Below are 21,167 nucleotides of genomic sequence, written 5' to 3' on the forward strand. Positions count from 1 at the left end.
GCGATGCCGCAGCCTCACGGAGCCGCGAGCCGCTGCGGCGCCCAACCTCCCGAGTCGGCGGCCGCACCGGACAGCGGCGCCCCAAGCCCCGTGGGGGCTGATCCCAGAGAGAAGCGGACGCCCGCCGCCGAGCTGCCTCCTGCAGCGGCCCCCGCTGGGTGAGCAGCACGGCCGGGGGCGCGGCGGGGACCTGGGGGGACGGACGGACGAGGGCAATGAATGAAATCCCAGCACGGCGCACGGCGTCCCGGGGCCCCACGCAGCAAAGCTGCTCTCCAGGACCCGAGCCCTCGGGCACCCCCTTTGACCCCTCTGGCGTCGGGTGGCGCCCCGGACCTGCCCTGGGGGATGGAACAGGGGCTCGGGGCGGAGACGTGCCGAAGAGTTTGTTATTGTTTGCAGACATGTGACAGGCGTGCGAGCCGCGCTGCGGGGACGGATCGAGATAAGATGTGGGGGCCCGGGCTGGCTGGCTTTGTGGGGCTCTTGGAATCGGGGCTCTCGGAGGAGCCCTGGCGCGGGACACTGGTGCTGCCCTCGCGGCCCGGCTGGGGGGCGGGCTTCAGGACGGCGGCCCCAGACGAGAATCTCCCGGGGCGCTGGGGGTGAGGCCCGAGCTTGCAGGGAGGCGGTGGTCAAAAAAGGGGCGCGGCGGGTGGGGAGCCCCAGCCCAAGGCCAGGGAGGGGGCGGCGGAGGGCGGAGAAGAAAGCGGGGAGGTCCCCAGGGCCGTGACAGGCGGAGCCCCTCATCAGGTACTGGGGGCCGGCCGCTGGGGCCTCTGGGTGGACAGCTCAGTAACGCCTGTCAAAGTGGTGCGGTAGGACGGGCTGCAGACTCGCTGGGGCTTGCAATCTTTTAGGACGTGGGGGTTTCTAACTGCGTCCCTCGGGGGGCTCCGAGTGTTCTTCAGACTGCGGACCGCACCACTAAGATTTGAGTGACTTCTGTTTGGAGTTTGAATTTGGCCTTTGAAGTTTGCATTTGGCGGAGTGGTGTAAGCGCCAGGACCGGATGTGTCAGCCATTCAGTTTCAAAGCGGTGGTGACTGCTCCCCGCAGCCTCTCCGGCGTGGCTGGAGACCGTGGCGCGGGTGCGGTGCTTCCTGCTCCGTGCAGCTGCGCGGGCTGCCCGCGGACTGCCGGATTCCAGGGGCCACAGTGCAAGTGGGCTTCGGCTCAGATAGTTCTGTGCTGCCTGTGCAGTACGGTATGTGTAAGGTAACTCAGACCACGGTTCTTGGTCAGACCCTATTTTGGCAACTGGAACTTTTTATGTTAAAGGAAACTCTTTTAAGTGTGACAGCGGTAATCCTTGTTTTGAAAATCAAACTAATGTATGCAAAGAACAGCCTTGATGGATATTTTGAGTTGCTGGAAATGTTTTTGTGATAGTCACCCGTTGACCTGTAGAGTTCCTGGCCTTTATTCTGAGTATGTTGAAGACTGCGTCTCATGTTCGTTCCCTTGTAAGACGAATTTGACAGTACGAATCGTTTGTTTTGGTTAATTTTCTAAAGTGATTTGGCACTTTTTTCGAACTTGGTTATTTGTTTAAATCACAGTTTATTGCTTGGCAATTGCTCCTCCCATCCCTCCAAAAATTCGCTAAGATATATACTGTGCCATGGCAATATTCAGAGGAAGGAAGATCTGTGACTGATAGTTTTGTGTATACTTGTACATGTAACTTAATCTTACAAGAGTTATGTTTCTCTACATTTTCTTGCTTCTGTGCATTTTGGATTAAAACTTCACTAAAATGAATCTTTGAAGACAATTGTTACTACAAATGAACTCCAGATAAAAATATTAACCCTCACATTTGAGAAATTAATTTTATCTATTCTCATGAGACCACCTTTTTGAAGACAGTAAGTAATTTAGCTAGTGTCAGCATTCTAGTCATGTTAATAAGCTATGAATGTAGTAGAAGAGCAACCACTATAAAAGTAATATATAGAAGTTGTTTAGTGTTGTCTCCACACAGAAGAAGAGGACTAAGGTGGGGGCAGATAGAATGAAGAGACAGTACTCTATGCTTAATGTTTTGCATTTCATAATCTAGGTCTTCCCCCCTCCCCTTTGTTTTAGGGGTGGATTATAATTGCATGGTATATGAAATAATGAGCTAATCAGCATAATCATCTTTTAGAATGAATTTTACTAGCCAGAGCGCTAATGCGTTCACCCCAGATGTCATACCTAAAGATTTTAGTAAAATGTCGATTCCCCATCTTTTGAAATACAGTGATCTCCTCTCCCCCAATTTCCTTATCAATGGGTTGAAATTCATTTGAATCTATTGGTATAAACACTTATAAGCAGTACACTAAAATCTGTACTTTTTTTTTTGACAATAGCTATATTCATATTTTCAGGAGGAAAATCTAAAAGATTTTTTAAACTATTTTTATGTTTCAGTAGTGGTATGGGTCTGAGGACTCCTGTCTAAAGACCTGTTGCATTTTTTAAGAAAATTCTATGATTTTTTTAATTTCAGAATTTTCATCAGTTTTTAATCTTTGGTTGTAGAAATTGGAAGTGTAGAAGATACATTTGTGAAGTATAAATTATATAAATAATCATTAAAAATAGATTTTAAGTCTGTCTCTTTCTTCAGGGTAATAACTGAAATCTGTGAAAACTTTGTACCTGTAAGTGGCGCCCAAGGGTTTGGAATTTTTCCTCATATTACAGAATTAGGGACTTTTTTCTCCCTATTTACTGTCTTTGAAGAAAAATTACAGTGTTACTCTCCATTGAACAGGCTTTTGTGAGTTTGGTAGATATAATTACTTCATCCTATTTTTGAAACTTAAAAAACCTAACTATCAATTTGCTGGCCCCATGAAAGAACAAGATATGCTGTACTTGTTAATGTTAGTTTTTGTTTAAAACTAAAGCTGTTTCATAGGCTGCTTTTATATTCTCATGTAGCCCTCAGCTTTCACTCCCTTTTAGAAGCTGCTAGGCTAAAAATATGATTTAGTGATTTTTTTTTTTTACTAGAGGAAGTATAGGAACATTATTACCTAAAAATAAATTTTTAAAAATTAAGTTGGCGATTTTATAAAACAATAGAAGTAGTTATATAAGTTAATCTTACCTGAATTTGTGAGTTTTGGAGTTATGAATTGTCTCCAAGTTCTGTTTTAAATCAGGTAAGAGAATTAATGCATTCTTCAAAGATTAACCTTTTAAATATAATTCTGAAAGAGAAATATCAGAGCTAGAATTGTTGCCAACTTCTGTTTTCTTTTCATATCTGATTTTGGCAAGGGTGACTGGTTAACCAACATTCCTCAATATATGATTTCCAATACACTATAATAACTCCATTTTGTTAGATACAAAAAACAGGAAGTAGCCCTGTTCATTGATATTTTTTCACATCTTCCATAGCACTTCAAGCATATGTCGCATGTTTTAGAAATGGTCACTGACTTGTAGACTTGAAGATTTCAAAATTTGAATAGAAAGGAGTGTTCTTTGCTTTCAACCAGAGCAGAAGAACCAGCTACAGCTTGCCTAGGCTGTCTGTGATCAGTCCTTGACACTGTCTGTGAGCATTCCAGAAGAAGAAATGATGGGGTGGCAAGGCAGTTAATGGGGAATGGATTCCTGTGAGGAAAAATATGGGGCCTTCAGAAGTGCTCTGAGTTTGAAAGCACAACTTTTGCATTTCTGTAACTCATTTTCTTGGATTAAAAGGTATTTTTTTATGAAAAAGGCAATAGAAAAATGTGGCATGGAAAAGTAATAGTCTCCAGAGGCTGCTTAAGAGGTGCAGTATATTGCACCTTTAACCTTGGATTGCTTTGCTAATATCAGGTATACCAAGTATATTCCTTAGACTTGATTGTATTCCTTGGTCCTGGCCTCTTTCATATCCTGTTAAAAGTTAGAGCTGTTTAAAAATGAAAATGAGTAGAAGTTTAATGTGAGGAAATGTGCTCTATTAAGAATAAATCCAAGTTGTCTTTAAGGAATAATTTAGGAACACTTTTAAACATGAAAGAAGTAATCAGGAACAGAATTAATGCAAATGGCTCATTGTAAAGCAGTGAGATTAGTCAGGTGTTCTTATTGCAAGAAAATGAAAGAATTTTAGCTGTGGCTAAAATATGTTTATTGAGCATATAGGTATGTTTAGATACCTTTTACATACTCATCTTCCTTGCCTTCCATGTGCCAGGCGAGTTATATATTTTTTCTCATTTCATCATCACTGCAGCCCTCTGAGGCACTGTAATTTCTGTTTTCCAGAGCTGGAAACTCATCTGTGATGGTAAAGCCCCATTATCACACATCTAGAAGACAGAGCTAGGCTTCAAATTTAAGTCGGTCTGACTCCACGGACTCTTTCTACTACTCAATGCCACCTCCATTGTCTTTTTCAAATTAATAGTCAAACTAATTGATTTTTAAGGAGGAAGTTGTTCTGCAGGAATCATAATAGACTGATAGGTCTCTACCTAGTGCCATTGCCAATATATTTGTCTCCTGATATGTATAACATAGTACATAGTTTTCTATAACATGGCCTTGTACATGTGATACTAGTAAACTGTACTTAGATCACCTCATCATGTTAGGCAGGGAGAATCATTGATTAGTGCTTAGTGCTGCTTAGATTTCTTGGTTTGTTTGGTATTAACTCATAAGTGGAAGAAAATGAAGCTGACATTAACATCACTCATTCATCTTAGTCATCACATGTGGAGAGTGGAGAGAAACTGTTCCAGTATAGCTGGACCCTGCCCTTTTGTTAGTGTTCTAGATTTCATTCATCCAACATGTATGAACCTCTACAAGGTAGTGATGGTCTGGCTGGTAGAGAAAAAGATCATCAATGTACAGCCTCTGTTTCTGTTGGTAGATTGTAGTAGGAACGTGTTTTACAATACCATGTTAAATGCTCTAAGAGAAATGGGAATATAGTGTGGCACCCAGAAAATTAGTGCTCTGAATCTCATCCACAGCATTCCACACTGGATTCCTGCAGTATATATAGTGGTACCGCTCTATAACTTTCTGAGAAATTAATTATCCTTCCAGGTTTGTAGTTAAGGGTGATAGTTTTGTTCTACTTTCTGCTTGTCGTTTGGTCTGCTGATGTTTGCTCTTTCTCTTTTTTTAGGATAGATATATGTTATAGTTTTTCCATTTCCACAGTAATGGATAAAGGAATCCAAATACAGATTAGTTTCAAACTATTTCTGCCTACACTCTTAAGAGGAATGTATATATGAAACTGCAATTTCATGTGTGATTTCTTTTTCTTGAAAGAGGAAATAAAAATGGGGATATGGGGAGCAAGAAACTCAGTGTCTGCCAATGCCAGTTTTAAAATTCAGTCTTATTAGAAAGAGCAAATCTACTAGTAAAGAAAACAATGTAGAGAAATGTAAAATATGCTCTAGGGCGTAAGGTAACCAAGAAGATTTCCTTGTCTTCGTTTACTCTGTGCATATCACAGTTGGTCTAGGTATGTTTGGTATGGAAGAGAGTTCTGTATCGTTAGTGATTGAGTCCTTTGGAATACCAGTCTGATTAGTTTGGTTTAATAGATTGAGATGTTGTAGAGTGTCAAGAACTGTTAAGTTCTTAAGACCTATCAAGTGTATTTTTCTGAAAGTACAGTATGTTACTTGGGAATTAATGAGACCATCAAACCTTTTGAAGACTGGAGGAAGTTCCTGGAACTTACACAGTGATGCGATTAGTGCATTAACTAAGTTTATCACATGTAAGCATAATGATGAGTACGTGGAGTGAAAAGAGGGTAGATATTGAGCAGTAGGTGGAGGCTTTACTCTCGACTATAAATAGATGTGATCATTATCTTTATTTCCTAAATAATCATTTAACTGATATATTAAATAATTTTCAAACTGGTTTTACAGCATTCCGAATAATAAGTATCAGTCGTTAATAGACAAGGAACTGTCTTGTTCTTTATATCATTGCCCACCACCCAGAATAATGTCTGGCACCCTTGAACATTAGGTGTCCATGAATGTTAGGATGAATTAATTTTCTCAAAGTGGTTATTTTAAAATTAGTGTATTGGAAGATTACAATTACATACTGTGATATGAGTCTAATCATGGTCTAGCTTAAGGCAAGTTTTGAAGGCCTAGCTGTTTCTTATGCTTTTTGTACATTGCTTGATATTTAGTAGCAGTAGTTGGTTTTTAACAAGCAGGGGTTGATAATATTGACCAATTGTAAATAACATAAAGTTTACAATAAATAATTTAATAACTAAGTGTAGTTACAAAGTAATTGGAGCTATGCACAAACTGTTAAATATTGAGAAAATTGAGTTTCTGGTATTTGAAAGTGTCTAGTTATTTGGGCTAATGAGGAAGCCCTCTTGATTTTCTCAACCCTGGCATTTCTTTTTTGACGGTCCATCACCGTCCTCTTGCACATTAATATTATTAGATGATCTTCAGGATGGTCCTAGGGCTTCTGTTATTCTCTCTCCTCCACCCCCACTCCAGTCTCAATGCCTTTCGTTCGATTATTGGCCATTCACAAATGATTGCAGAGTTTAATTTTCTAGCCATTACCTCTCCTAAACTCCAGACCTATACCTCACTGTCTGCGTGGCCCATCCAAACTCAGATATCTAAAACCAAATTCAGAATTTTCCCTATGTCTTGTCCTACTGATATGTTCCTTGCTTATGGCAGAACCAGAACCTAGGAGTTGTCTTTGAGAACTCCTTGTCTTCAGTCCATCCTCAGAGGCTGGTGAGTTGACCTGTACACATTCCTAGTGCAGGCTTCCATGATCTCTCATTTGGTAGTAGCTTCCTAACTTGCTCTCTATATGCTACTTTCCCTCTTCCAATCTGTTCTCTATATTATGTGGCCAGAGTGATCATTTAAATATGGCTATAACAATTTTCCTCTAGAGAAGTAAATAAATTAAGTTTAAAAACTTTCAAATGCTTTTCCATGTGAATAAAGACCAGGGAATCCTTACCATGCCCTGTCTAGTCCCTCCCTGCCTGGTCTGGCCCCTGTCTGCCTCTCCAAGCCCATCTCAGGTCATACTTGCCCTTGTTCTCTGTGGGATTACCTTCTTTCATTTCCTCATAGGGCCTTTGCTTGTGCAGCGTGCTCCTGCCAGGAACACTGCCTAGTCCCAAGTCAACTCCTAACTCCTCATTGTTCAGATTTTAGCTCATTGATGCTTTCCTACTGTCAGTGTTGTGATATTTATCTCACGTCTTTCCCAGAAGACTATAAGACGTGAGTGGACACAGCCTATGGCTGGATAGGGACACAGTACCTAGCAAAATGCCTGGCACAGAGTAGACGTTTAATAAATATTTGTTGAACAAATGATGAGGATGATAATGACCTGGTAAGTTCAGCCTTATGGATCATCTGTTCTTCCCCTTTGGTAAGATGTAGGCTAGGACCTAACTGAGATGTTACTGGCAAAAGCATAGACAATTGGTGTTTCCAATTTGTGATAGATTCATTGGAAGACACTTGGATTATTAGACACACCAAGTACCTCAAATGAAGTAGGACAGCTTAATGGGTTATAGAGCAGCAGTCCCCACCCTTTTTGGCACCAGAGACCAGTGTTCCTAAGAGAATCTAGGAGCCTGATGATCTGAGGGGGAGCTGAGGCGATGATGCTAGCTAGCACTGGGGAGCGACTGCAAATACAAATGAAGCTTCCCTTGCCTGCTACTCACTTCCTGCTGTGTGGTACCAGTCCATGGCCTGGGGGTCAGGGATTCCTGGTTTCAAAGAAATAGCTATACTACATGATAATCTGCTATAGATAAGAGTTTTCTATCTATATGTAATTCTTTTGCACTTGCTAGGGAGTTAGAGAGAGATTAAGAATGTGTGTGTGTGTGTGTGTGTGTGTGTGTGTGTGTGTGTGTGTACATAAATTTGAATATATGCATAAAAGTGTTATACGTTAATATAATGATTCCTTTTTTCAAATTCTCGGAATGTTTTATCTAAACATGCCACTTTTAGGATTCTTGTCTTAATAACCATACTTCATCCAAAATTTACTAATTTGTTATTGATAATTATTCAACTTGGGATAAGTAAAAGTTCACATTTCCATTAAAGAAAAGATTTGCCAGGCAAGTACTATATGAGATTTCAGGAGCCAAGAACCCACGTAACAGAAAACGTTTTAAAGTTTACTGATGGTAACTAAACCCAGCAGCCTCCCTTATCTACAACATGGTTTAGCACTAAGAAGTAAGGAAAAAAGGCTCTGAGCCACCAAAGGGCTTGTAACAAAATCTGTGCTTTAAAGTTCTTTATTTTACACTTAGAAAAGTTCCAAGGATATTCACTCGGGATTCGCTGACACTTAAAATATTATTCTTGCAGTCTTATCCATTTGATGTCCCTATTATGCAGCAATTAAAAGCAGCCAATGAGAAGAACTAGCAGTGTGAAAAAGAGGTTCCTGGACAGCAAAAGAGGAGGGAGGTAGAGAGAGAGAAGACATTAAACATTGCAATCGGGGGCCACCTGGTGTTGGAACATTTAGTTCCACGTACCTGGATAGCCTCTAAGATCATAAATTTATTAAATCACAGCACCTTCCAGCATTATCTTTTGGATATCAGTTTCCTTTTTTTGTAAAATGAATGTGATCAAGTTTATGTACGATATTTTAAATAATGGCTACTGTGGCTCATTATTACAAGGCTGTCATGTTTCTATCTGCTTAATGAACTAAAGTTAGAAAATTTGTAATACATTAAGATTTCCATCCTAGATAATTGTAGAAAGTATTTGATCTTTAAAGTGTTAAATGTCTAAATTACCTGAAAGAAGTAGTCCTGTAGCTTTGATCATACTGAATAAATTAAGTTTTCTTTAGAATTACATAGAATTGGGTGCTGCTTATTAGAATCATCTTATGTATTGTTTCTGTGGGAAATTTTTTTGTGCTTTGTTTGCTGGCCTGAATAATATTATACCCCATGATTTCTTTAGTTAATCATCACCACCATCACCAATATAGATTGACTTTTCTCCTAGTTAGACCGTGAGGAGTCAGGCAGTGAATTCCAGCTTTGTAACACTGACCAAGTTATTAATTACTGGAAGGTTTTTGGTTTAATAAGATGGCTACTTGTGAAAGCCTTCATAATGTCTGTGTACTCTAAGATGATAAATATTTTGAAACAGACATTTCACATTCTTTTTTTCCTCCTTTGAAATCTTTAATTGGCTATATCTATTTATTTTCTTGATTTCTATTGGTATTCTTAAAATCTTCTCGAGTAATAAATTATTTTCATTGAACTTTAGATTTTTTAGAAGGTGACATTAATGTAGATATTAATATTTCTGAAAAAGTTTTGTAATGAATTTAGGAATTTTGTTTCAGTGATTCTGGTACACTGGCACCTCCATGCTGTTGTACAAGGTCCTTATGACGTTTCTGGGATTCAGAATTTACAGAATTTAACTTAATGACATAATTGGACAATAGATTTGAAAGCAACAGAACAATTTAAAAATTTTAAATCTTTATCACTTAAAAAAAAGGATTGTACTATGTAGACAGCTATACAATCTGCTTTTTTCTTAACAGTATTTTGTTAATGATGAATATAGAGCTATCTTTTTAATGACTACAATAGTACTCCATAACATGGATTTCATTAATCAGTTTTCCATTTTTAGACATTAATATTGTTTGCTTTTTGGTTGTTATATTAAGCTTCAGTGACTACCACTGTATGTACATTTTGATGTATTGGCGTGTTTAGTTCTGTAAACATTCGGAAGTGGATTGCTGGACATGCATATTTAAAATTTTGATCATATAGCCAAATTACCCTATAAAACATGCATCAGTTTACATTTACCTCACAGTTTGTGAGAGTGCCCATTGCCCTATATTCTTGCCAACATTGGATATCATCAGTCCTTAATTTTTGCTATTCTGGTAGATGAAAGATGATTTATTTGCAGTTCGTAGCTATTTAGCATCATTGTACAACTTGTCTGTTGACAATTTCAGACTTCTTTTGTGTATTTCCTTTCACAAATGGGAAGAATTGTTCATTTTTCTTATTGATTTATATGCATCCTTTTATATTAGAATGTTAATTCTGACATTTTTTGCAATTGTTTTCCTCCATTTTTGTGTTATGACTTATGGATTTCAATTATCATATTTTTCTTTTATTGTTTCTGTGTTTAGGTCTTAGAGAATGACCTTCTGGGAAGGAAGTGCTATGTAGAGGTTAAGAATACAGATGCCTGAGTTCTAGTCAGTTTCACCACAATCAAGTAGTATAACTTTGAAGCTAACTTCTTTGCACTTCAGTTTCCTCAACTGTAAAATGGGGATACTGCTTCAGAGTTGTGAGGACCGAAAGTATTTGTATAGTTCTTAAAACAATGCTTGGTGAGTGGCAAACACTGTAAGTATTAGCTGTTATTATTTCCTACTGCAGAGTTATGAAAAATTCATCAGTGTTTTCTCATAGTATTTTCGTAGATTTGAAAATATACTTTAATCTTTGATCCATCTGAAGCTCCAGGGCGACATAGGATTCCAACTTTATTTTCTCCAAATGATTGGCTAGGTGTCCCAGCACTATTTATTGATTAAAAGTATCCTTTATTACGTATTAGATTTTCAAATATTTGGAAATTTCCAAATATATTTCTTTCAAATATTTTTTTTGCTTTAAGGGCCTAAATTCCTAAATAACCCATTTCAAGTTTTGTACAAAGATTAAATAAAGTCATTGACTAGAGAGAAAAGGATGTGTGAGGAAGTTATTAGCTGTATCTTTGCTGACTTGTTCTTGTTAATATTTTGATGCCTAAAATATCTTGGCTTCAGTGACAGAACCTTGTATCCAACTGCATCTGGGACAGTTTCTCCAGGAGATTCAGCTCTGCCAGGTACTGCAGCCACCAGGGTCCAAACTGAATCCTTGTCCTCCCCAGCCACTCCATCCTCTCCTCAAATCTGTTCATATTGGGCGCCCATTGCTCATCCCTGCCACGATCTCCCAAATTGCTGTGCTCTTACTCCTCTGGCTTTCTCACCCTCAGCATCCAGGCTCCAGTTCTCATGTTGCCACTTACCTGCCAGCCTTAGAATCCACCCCACAGCTGCTGACCCAGAGTCAGGCCGCCATCACCTCGTCCAGTTCTTGCAAAGCCTCCTTCTAACCAGCCTCCTCCTTTTGGACACATCCTCCTCTGTCTTTTCTCTACACTGCAGTTAGAAGGAGGCTTCTACAGTACAAGTCTGATCTTGATACTTCTGACCCTGAAACTTTTTCTTCATCCTCAGAACAAAATCTAGACTCCTTCATGTAGATCAGAAGCCCCTGCTGATCAGCTGTGCTTCTGTCTCAGCTCCCCTTTCCAGAACACCGTGCTCCAATCATTCAGTGTTACGTTAACTTTTTTGTTCCTCTAGCTTGCGCTTTTTCTTTCTCAACTGTGGTAAATGCTGTTTCCTTTATCTAGAATACTCATTTCGTCTCCTCTTTGAGATATTTTTTAATATGATTTTGTTTTCTTTATAATAGTTATTGGTATTCTAGATATATAAATGTGACTATTTGCAGAAGTCAGTACTGTATTTTGAATTCTGCTGAACTCTTGTTTAGAATTCCTCAGTGTCTGAGTTAGATTTGCTACTTTTAAACCTTTTCAGTTTTTCCTCTGTTGTCACATATACAATTATGTCTCGCCGAACAAGTATTTACAGTTTTTTATAAAATATATGTTATTGTAAAGTGAATTAGATTTTCCTATTAATTTGTGTTAAAATTTCAAAGATGTATGTAGTCTCAGGAAAATATTTTGGTGCCAAGCAGTATATTGCTATTATTGAGAATAATCCAAAACCATCTCAACTCAGAGAACAAACGTACTCAAATGTTTCAAGCATAGAACTTGCTTGTGGCTTCAGCATTTCTATCACAAGGTTTATATCAGCTGCCAGGCCTCTGTGGGCAAAGTTCCAGGGAGCTGATACGTTGTAGGAAAACAGGTACATCAGATGTGGGATTGTTTCAAGTCTCTTTTTATCTAGTCTGTGGGCAGAGTAGTGAACATGGCAAGATGAATGCCTGTTGTCAAAAGATGTGTCATCACTCAAGACATGGGCAGAGATCATGCCTTCAAGAACACTCTGAGTGACTGCTGTGAGCCAGGTACCAAGGTGTGGGGGACTCAGCAGGGAGAAAGCCTGTGAATTGTCTACTTGATGATAAGGGCGATGCTGGACTCAGTCAGCTGAGAATAAGAGGGGTGCAGAAAGTGTTTCCTGGTAAATGGAAGGTTCCTGCCCACTCCTGAAGATTGTGGAGGAGTTTAACAGGTAGAGGGACTTGTAGGGAAGTTTTGTACCCTAGGGATGAGGGTGGAGGGGTGTGGAGAGAGCACACACAGGCCTGCAAGGCCTGCGCTTATCTGGAGCACTGCAAATGTAGTCCAGGTAGCTCCCTCTAGGTGGAGAGCAGGGTGCAGACTGGGCTCAGGAACTTTGCTGGGGACGGATTTCTGGCTCTGGCCAGAGAACATGCAGGGCTTTTTTCCTCCTTATTGCTCCCACTGGCCAATTCTTAGATCTCCATGCTTAGGACAAAATAAAAAGCCTTTGCAGTGTTACTGGTAACCACAGTGCACTAGGAAGTGGGTCAGGAGGCCCAAAGGAGGAGTTATCTCAGAGCTGGTACAAGACAGTCTGAGGCCCCAAGTCTGGGAGCTGTGGCTTTTGCTCTTCCAACAGCTCCTCGTAGTTTCAGAGCTTCACAGATTGGGAAATGTTGTCATAGGAAATGAATCCCATCCACTCTCATCCTGAATGTAGTTTTGGAACTGTACATTTACATTTCAGAGACAGACAGCACAATATTGTGGTTAAGAACCTGGACCCTAGGAGTCTGACTTGTTAGCCACTTATTACCTTTGGGCTCCGGGGAAGGCACTTCTCTGAACCTCAAATTCCTCATTCTAGAAGATGGGGTGAGTGATGGTGATTAGATGAAATAATGAAGCACGATTCTTGACCAGAAAGCAATCAGTGAACATTAACTATCACTAATATTATTGCACGTAACTATGTAGACTTGCTACTTAAACCTCTGACTATACAGATGATGAGATTAAGAGACTCACAGTTACCTTACCGGTTATTATTTTAGCGAAGGCAGTTTGTACAAATTATGCATCATCTCGAGAACAATTTACTTTTCCCCATTATTTTGAAATTATTTACTAGAATAATGGAAAACTTCAGCTTTCAGAATTACGTGATACGGAATAGGCATGTCCTTGGGAGTACCTAGATCAGGATTCTCATCGCTTAGTGAGGACCTAATGCCAGTCTCCTGGGACATTTTTTTATTTGTGGAAAGAAGAAGTTGGCTTATATAATGTCTTAGTTCCCTTCAAGCTCTAGCAACTTTCCAAAAATTTAATTTGAAAATTATTTATTATGGATAAATTTAGTTATAATTATTGAAGCAACAATTAATTTTTTTGAACTTATAAACTCTTGGAATTTTAAACCTGGGTACCAACTATATGGAGAAATACAAATGAAAAGCAATGAAGGCTCAGAAAAGAGAGAAATCATATTTGTTAACTGACATTAGATGATGCAAAACTATTTTTTTAAAACATAACTATGCTGGGGGAATAGTAATTTGCAAATGGAGAAAATTAATTAGGGCAAAGTAGTTAGCATATCTGTTTAGTAAATAGGTTAGAGAGCAGTTTTGAAAATAATTTTAAATCTAATTTTGACAGCGTTACCATTAAAAACTACCTTTTTTTCTCTCAACATTAATTGTATAAGAAGGGACATTACCCAAGGATAACCTCCAATAAACAAGGCAACCCTTTGACTTTTCCTGTTTTTTATAAAGACTTTTTCATAAAAACATATATATACAGACTTTTTTACTTTGTTGTATATTATGTATACAATGTATACATAAAATACATTGTTCAGTGACAGTTGTATTCTTTCCTAATTGTGAAACTTAAGATTTAATTTTATTTTGAGAGTTCTTTTCACATAATTTAGACAGAGTTTGCAGTTACTGGAATGTATTAATTTCACTGTGAATCTTTTTTTTTCTTTTTAATCTAATAATTTGGGGCTCAAGTTCTAGAAAATTTCGACTTTCAAACAGATTTGGAATAGGACTTTTTAACTATTTTAATTGTGTGATTGTACCCAGTTGAAGCATATTTACACCAAACTCTCTTGCTCATTGATACTCTTCATACACAGAACTGAATGAAGTTGCTTATAATTCATTGCTGAGCACATGGACATCCAAGGGTAGTTTGTCTTAAATTCCTGGTAGTAAAGAAAACTTGACCCTGCCTGCTTCTGTCACAACCCATGCAGACCCTAGTTTTGATCACTGTGATCAGTTATTCAAATATTTGGGAGCATTTACTACATGGTACCAGCATACGATTTCCAGACAAGACTATGATAAGAAATAGAACAAAGAAAGTCCTTTTGAGTCTTAGTTGCCTTACCACCATCCTTCTAGCCTGTTGTGACTGTGATAACTGACTATGTCACCAATTGGATAACTGGATAACTGGTTTTGTCACCAATAAATAAGGCAGCTAGACTGTCATTTGCACAGTGCAAACTGAAATCATCTTGCAGTTTTATAAGTGGATAATAGAACATTTTCTTCACTACAAGAGGATTTGCTAGGAGAGTTTTAAACAGTGCCAAAGACACATGGGAACAAAACCTTCTCTTTTTGGGCTTAGGTCCTTTAAAGGCAGTTTGGCATCAAAGAGAAAAGGTTTATGCTCAAAAACTTCTTGCTTGCTTTTTTCTCTCTTACTTCCTGGGCCAAGTTTTGGTGATAAGATATAAAACCATTAGTGTCTGAAGTCAGCTTATCTCTAAGTGCAGCAACTTTGCTGAAGAAATGTATTCAGAATTACATTGTGTAATGTAGTACTTTATTCTTGTTGAAGGCTCCCCAAAATGTTGAATGTCACAGATTTTAATTACTAAAAACAAATTAGTAGAACTTTCTTATCTAAGTAGAGCATATGGTTGGCTATACTCTGAGCCAAGATGAAATTGTTTTTACTGAGTTCTGTTTCTTACCATCACCCCACAGCACATGTACACACACACACACACACACACACACACACACACACACACACACACTCTGCAAGGCAAACATTAGTTGAACTTCTATTAGCATAGATTAGTTTAGTGTGTCCTTAAACTTCATCTAAATATAATCATACAATGTGTGCTCTTAAGTGGCTAGTGGCTTTAGCTTAACATGGTAAATTTGTACATTCATTTCTGTTATTGCATGTGCTCGAGTTTCTTAATTGCTGAGTAATATTTGATTATATGAATATACCACAATTGATTTATGCTTTCTCCTACTGGTACACACACACACACACACCCTTGCTAAAATGCTGTCTTGACTCCACACTGGCAAATTATTGTTGGAACTTGCTGTTGCTGGGTCTTCAGTGAGCCACTTACACTGAATTCTGTGCTATAGCAAGGTTCCTGTGGCGCCAATACACTCACACTTTTTCCTGTATTTCTTAGTTCTTTATTAAAAATAGATCTCATTTTATAAATCATCTATTGAGCATTGATAGGGAAAATGCTGTCTTGACTCCACACTGGCAAATTATTGTTGGAACTTGCTGTTGCTGGGTCTTCAGTGAGCCACTTACACTGAATTCTGTGCTATAGCAAGGTTCCTGTGGCGCCAATACACTCACACTTTTTCCTGTATTTCTTAGTTCTTTATTAAAAATAGATCTCATTTTATAAATCATCTATTGAGCATTGATAGGGTTTGTATTTGTAATTAAATCTTCTGTTTTGTAGTTTGGATTACCTATACCTTACTTTTTTTCCTAGGCTGACTTTCTGTCCTCATACTACTGAGTTACCTTTGCCCAGTATATCATTTCATGTGAATATAGAGCATGTGAGCTACATTTTATATTGGTCAAAGCCAGAAAGTTCTTAACTGTCACAAAAGAAAGCCCAAAGACATCAAGTATTAATTTTTTAAATACCTAATATAGGATTGATTTTTTTTTTTTAGCGTACTATGGGAGATTGCCTACATTAAAAACATTGATAATAGCACTTACGTCTTGTAAAAAGTTTCTGCTTAAGGAATATATTTAAATGTTGATTAATTCTTTCCCATATTTTTAGATGGCCACATGTGTCAAATCTTTTTAAATACAATATTGTCTTCCTTCCACAAACTATGAAAATAATCCTTGAAATTTCATGATTTCAGCATTGCAACTCTTTCTTCCACAACTTTTACCTGTGAAAGTGGGATAAATTTTTTTTAGGCTCATGTGTGTGAATTTAGGTTCAGAGACTGTGGTCACTGTAGAGACCTGATAGCCATCACCAACTCTCCTCAGTCTCGAGTACTGTACTATGTCACCTGTGATTGTCGTGGCAAAAATGATGATGTCAGTGCTCTTAATTGCTGTGGCTTTCATATTCTCCCCTGCAGCCCAGTAACTATTTTGGAGTCTCTCCCATACATCTGGGAAGTGAAACATTGCGAGATCTCACCTTGGATCCTGGGCAAAAAAGGGGTTGGCTGCTATGATGCAGCTGAAGCCAGGGTGGACTTCCTGGCACAGATCATTCCTGATACTGCTAAGAACTACTTAATTCTCCTGAATTAGACTTGTTCAAAAACATATTGACCTGTTCTTGCCTACTGGAGGATAGAAGCAGCCAATGAGACATTTTTGGGAGACCAGGTCAGGAATGGGATGGAGAGCAGGAAGGGCTGGTGGTAGTGGTGGCAGCGGCTGGAGTCAATCCCTAGAACCAGTAAACTTCAAAACCTAATCAGGCTTCTTTTAAGGTAGGTAGACTTTGAGAGAGGAAGATGGACCACAAAAGACCTAGAATTAAATTTTTTTAACCCCTGATTTATAACTTAATGTTTTCCTAATTGTTTATTTTATAATTCAAGTTTAATCAAACCATCAGATGGGCCTTTAGACTGCCATTTCAAAAAATTGGTGGCATGTTAACATCTGCACTTATTAAAAATGGTTTTTGTAATCATTGACTGTTTCTTTCTCTTAGAACTTTAAACTTTAAAAAAAATAAAACCCCTTTGAACATTCAAGATGTTTGTGATTACTTATGTAGAACTAATGAAAAAAAAATAGAAGCATATGAATTCCATGAGAATTCTTCTTTGGCCTCTCAGGAGTCAAGTAGCCCTACTTGAAGGTGAGACAATGTGGATATTACTTTGAAAACAAAAATTATTCTGTTACAGAACTTTACTGTTTCCTTTATTGTTTCAGTTAAAATGAAAAGCCTAATCAAATTGCAGTTTATATTCAAAAGTTCCTTATGGACATACCTGATTTCTTCTTTCTGCCATAAGCTCTTGGATAGGGAATTGCCAGGTCTCTTTAGCTGAAAGTTATTTAACCTGCTCTCCAACTGCTTATTGTGGTAAGATGTTATTATTTGCTCAGGCTTGTCATAGCCATCTCCAGTACTGTCCTACCATCTCTGCAGGATATTGAGTAAAGCTACTTAAACCACTTTGAGTTTGACTGTCCTCATCTGTGAACTAGAAATAATACCTCTCTTACTTCCAGAATTTGAGAAGATCAAATGAGATGATGGATGTCAAAGTGCTTTCAAAGGGTAGAAATAAAGCATCAGAATTTGAGGTTACAGCATTTTAGAATTAAAAAGTACAGCCTCCTGGCTCTAAGTATCACGGTGGCATTAGAGAGGTTTAGTCATTGTCAGGAGGTGGGGCACTGAGCATGAGCAGGAACAGACCATGCTTAGTTCACCTTAGTACATCCTAGTTCAGTATTCTGCTGTCTTGTCCTAATGGAAGTAGGAATAATAGTTAACTTCCTATGTGCCTAGGTGCATTGTATAGCTTCTTTCATTTAAGCCTTGCACCATCCTTGTGAAGTAAGTGCATTTTTTATTCCCATTTTATAAGTGAGAAAGAGACTCTGAGAAGTGAAATAACTTGGCAACTAGTAGGTGGTGAAACCTGGATGTGAACCCTGGCAGTTCGACTCCAATACTGTACTCCAACCTTCATGATAATCTTTTATTCATATTGGTTTTTTTTTTTTTTAATTGGGAGATGGGTTTGAGTTACATCAGAACACAAATTTCATGATCTATTTAAATTACTTTTAGGTTTTCCAAAATATGCAGGGAGCATCAGTGAAAAATTTTAACATTTTTTATTGCCACATGAACTTGTTATAAAATAAGGCCAGTTATAAACAAATAAATTTATATTCAGTGTGTATATTGTGCCAGAGAAGAGAGTAGGCTCCAGATTGCAAGTATGGTTGAATTTCCTGCATGCTCAAACCTTTGCCAGCAGAATGAGGGATGTGCTTTTAGCGTGTGCGCGTTAAAAGTGGTCACTGTTACCACTTGGGGAACCTTCATCCTTTACAGGGTGCTTGCAGTCATCCTTCCCCTGTGACACAGGCATCATTAGCATTTTGCAGTTGGTGGGAATAGCTCAGAAAAATGAGGTGGCCTCCCCAACCAAGTGAAGTAGTGAGAGCCAGTGTGAAAACTCCTGACCTTCTTATGCTTCTCCTCAGCTCACACCTGTGTCCTAGTGCATGCTCCAAGGTAACTGCCTTAGATACCACAGGCATTTTGAAATTTATTCTTTAAAACTAAACATACTAGTTATTAGAGCTCTTTATAAATGGGTCCTGAAAAAAAAGCTAGTTTACATTTCCAGTGGTTTTAAATTTAAGCCCAAATCAGACTTCAGCATTCTTTTAGTTTTAACTGTTGGTTGTGCCTTTTTACTATGTGAGTAAAAATATTAATATCAAAGGCTAATATTCAATATAGAATTGTACCTGAATGAACTTCATTTCATTTATTCTTACTGATGTTTCTTCTCTACTAGTAAAGCCTGCCTAAGTGTGGGGTCTTTATTTTGCGTTCAGCAAGCATCTTCTATGATAATTAACAGAGCTTAGTGGCTCTGAGAGAATTCAGTAATCTCCCTGACTCTATGCCTCCCCAGCAAACAAAGGAGATTATCTTTGTATTTAACTATAGAAAAGTCACGTAGGTAAAACTGAAATCTCCTTCAAGGCAAGACGAATATCTTTGCCCTTAACCGTGTCTCTGATATTCCATTATTTTGTTTTCTTAAATTATAATAGTAATGTGTTTGCTGTCCCATTCATCTTATACAATCTATGTGCTGCTTATGGAAACTTACACTATACCTATCACTTCAACTCAATGTATGTTTACTGACATTTCTATGTGTATACTACTGTAATAGCAACTGAATTATCCCCAGATAAGAGCTGAAGAAGTAACAAGATAATCAGCCCTTCTGTTCTCTAGCTAGCTATTGATTACTGGGTAGCTAGTTTCATGAGAAACTCTTGGAGAAAACTGAGAGGTAGGTGTAGGTTCTGCTTGGATTTGACAGTATTAATGTATACACTGGCTGTGAGTGCTTCATGATTGTCCTTTTAGGGTACAGATGATGTAGGCAATGAGGAAAAAAGATGAAGGAAGAAATACTATTATGCTTTAAGAAAGTGCTCTTAATAAAAATGCTAGTTGACCCGCCCCCCCCAAATAAAAAATCATTCTGTGTCAGACCCCTCAGCTAGTTCCCTTTGTTCCTCATTTGCTTTATAATAGGATGCATTCTCATGACTTCTGCCTCTTCCCTCCCAGGCACAAAATATTTGGGGGTTTTCTTTAAGACTTTTCCTATTAAACAGAGAAAATCAAGAGGAATTAGCAAATTAGAGACATGGATATGTTCCAGAGTTATGGGAAAGTTTTTTGGTTTTTTGTTTTTTACTGAAACATAGATATCTAGGCTCTTGGTTTTTAGCTTTTAATGACCATCTCTTAATATTTTACTGGGGATGAAATCTGTCAGTCTTCCCAGGACTGGTGTTATCAGCTCTTCTCTTTTTTTGCAGTGCCCTTAGAACTAACTTGATTTACAAAAAGGCCCCAGTGAAGCTTTATTAACATCTTAGAGATCTTTCTGGTCTGGAGGCTTACATGGGAAAGGCATTGCTTCCTCATAGCCTGCCATGTGTAAGTACAGGTATTTAGGAGTTAATACTGTTAGAATGCAAGATGAGTAAGACATGGGCTTGCCCTCAAGTAAAATACAGCGCAAGGGGAAAGATCAGTCTGTTCCTATATTCACCACATATTTATTGAGTACCTGCCATATGCTAAGCTTTCTGATAGGGCAGGAGACATAAAGTCAAGACCCATTTCTTCCCTCAAGGATCTCAAGTGTTGGAGACAAAGAAGTAAGAGGCCATTATAACAGAGTGCTATTTGCTGAGCGGGGACAAAGGAAGTCCCCCTACCCAAGACTGAGTTTTAGAGGGGCTGTGACCAATGGGGAGGCTGAAGGCAGCATCTGTGACAGTTTCTCCAAAAAATGGGTGACCCCAGAACTTGAGTGATTAGGTAGAAACCTAAGGAAAACTAGACATTTTATTTTTACTTTTTGCTTCTTCTGTATATTAGATAAACTCATATTTTATCATCAGCTTTGTTTCCATTTATCAACTTAGAAGTTTTGAGTTTTGTATCAGCCAGAATGATAACAAATTGAGTCCAAGTTATTCTAGGCAAAAAGAATATTCACATGCGTGCTTACGAAAAAAGAGTTCCTGTCTTGCTTTAAAGCAGAATAATACAATAATATTTATATATTACAAGTACAGTCATTTGTACCATTTCCATTCATATTATTTTTTTATAACTGAATTCATTAAAATTAGAAAATGGTTATGATGAATGTCTTTTGAAGCATATACCAAGCAAGCTAAGTCACAAGTCAAAACCTTCCAGTTTAAAATAAAAGCAATTATTTGGTTCTACTGATTTGTAGCTTTTGGTACAGCGAAAAGAAATTGACATTTATGAACACCTTCAGAATTCTGTTGAAATGAGGAAGACATTATTTAAGTAGACAGAATGTGATGATTCAGACTCTATTTAGGACAGGATGTCGGAATTAATGTGCCTGCCTTTTCAAGTGATTAGGTGGGCAGATGACATCTCTGATGTTAATATTTACGTAAGTT

At 38.3% G+C, this 21,167-nt stretch overlaps 1 protein-coding gene across 1 annotated transcript in view; it reads left to right on the top strand.

Annotated features, from left to right (window-relative positions):
- The first annotated feature begins 3 nt into the window (after nucleotides 1-3).
- The window catches only part of MAP3K1 (mitogen-activated protein kinase kinase kinase 1), a 71,794-nt gene continuing 50,630 nt past the window's right edge, over nucleotides 4-21,167 (top strand). Inside the window, 1 exon segment of the mRNA XM_015589853.2 lies at nucleotides 4-158. Coding sequence (XP_015445339.1) covers nucleotides 4-158 — 155 coding nt within the window.

Source organism: Pteropus alecto, unplaced genomic scaffold, assembly GCF_000325575.1.
Source record: "Pteropus alecto unplaced genomic scaffold, ASM32557v1 scaffold73, whole genome shotgun sequence".
Lineage (NCBI taxonomy): Eukaryota > Metazoa > Chordata > Mammalia > Chiroptera > Pteropodidae > Pteropus > Pteropus alecto.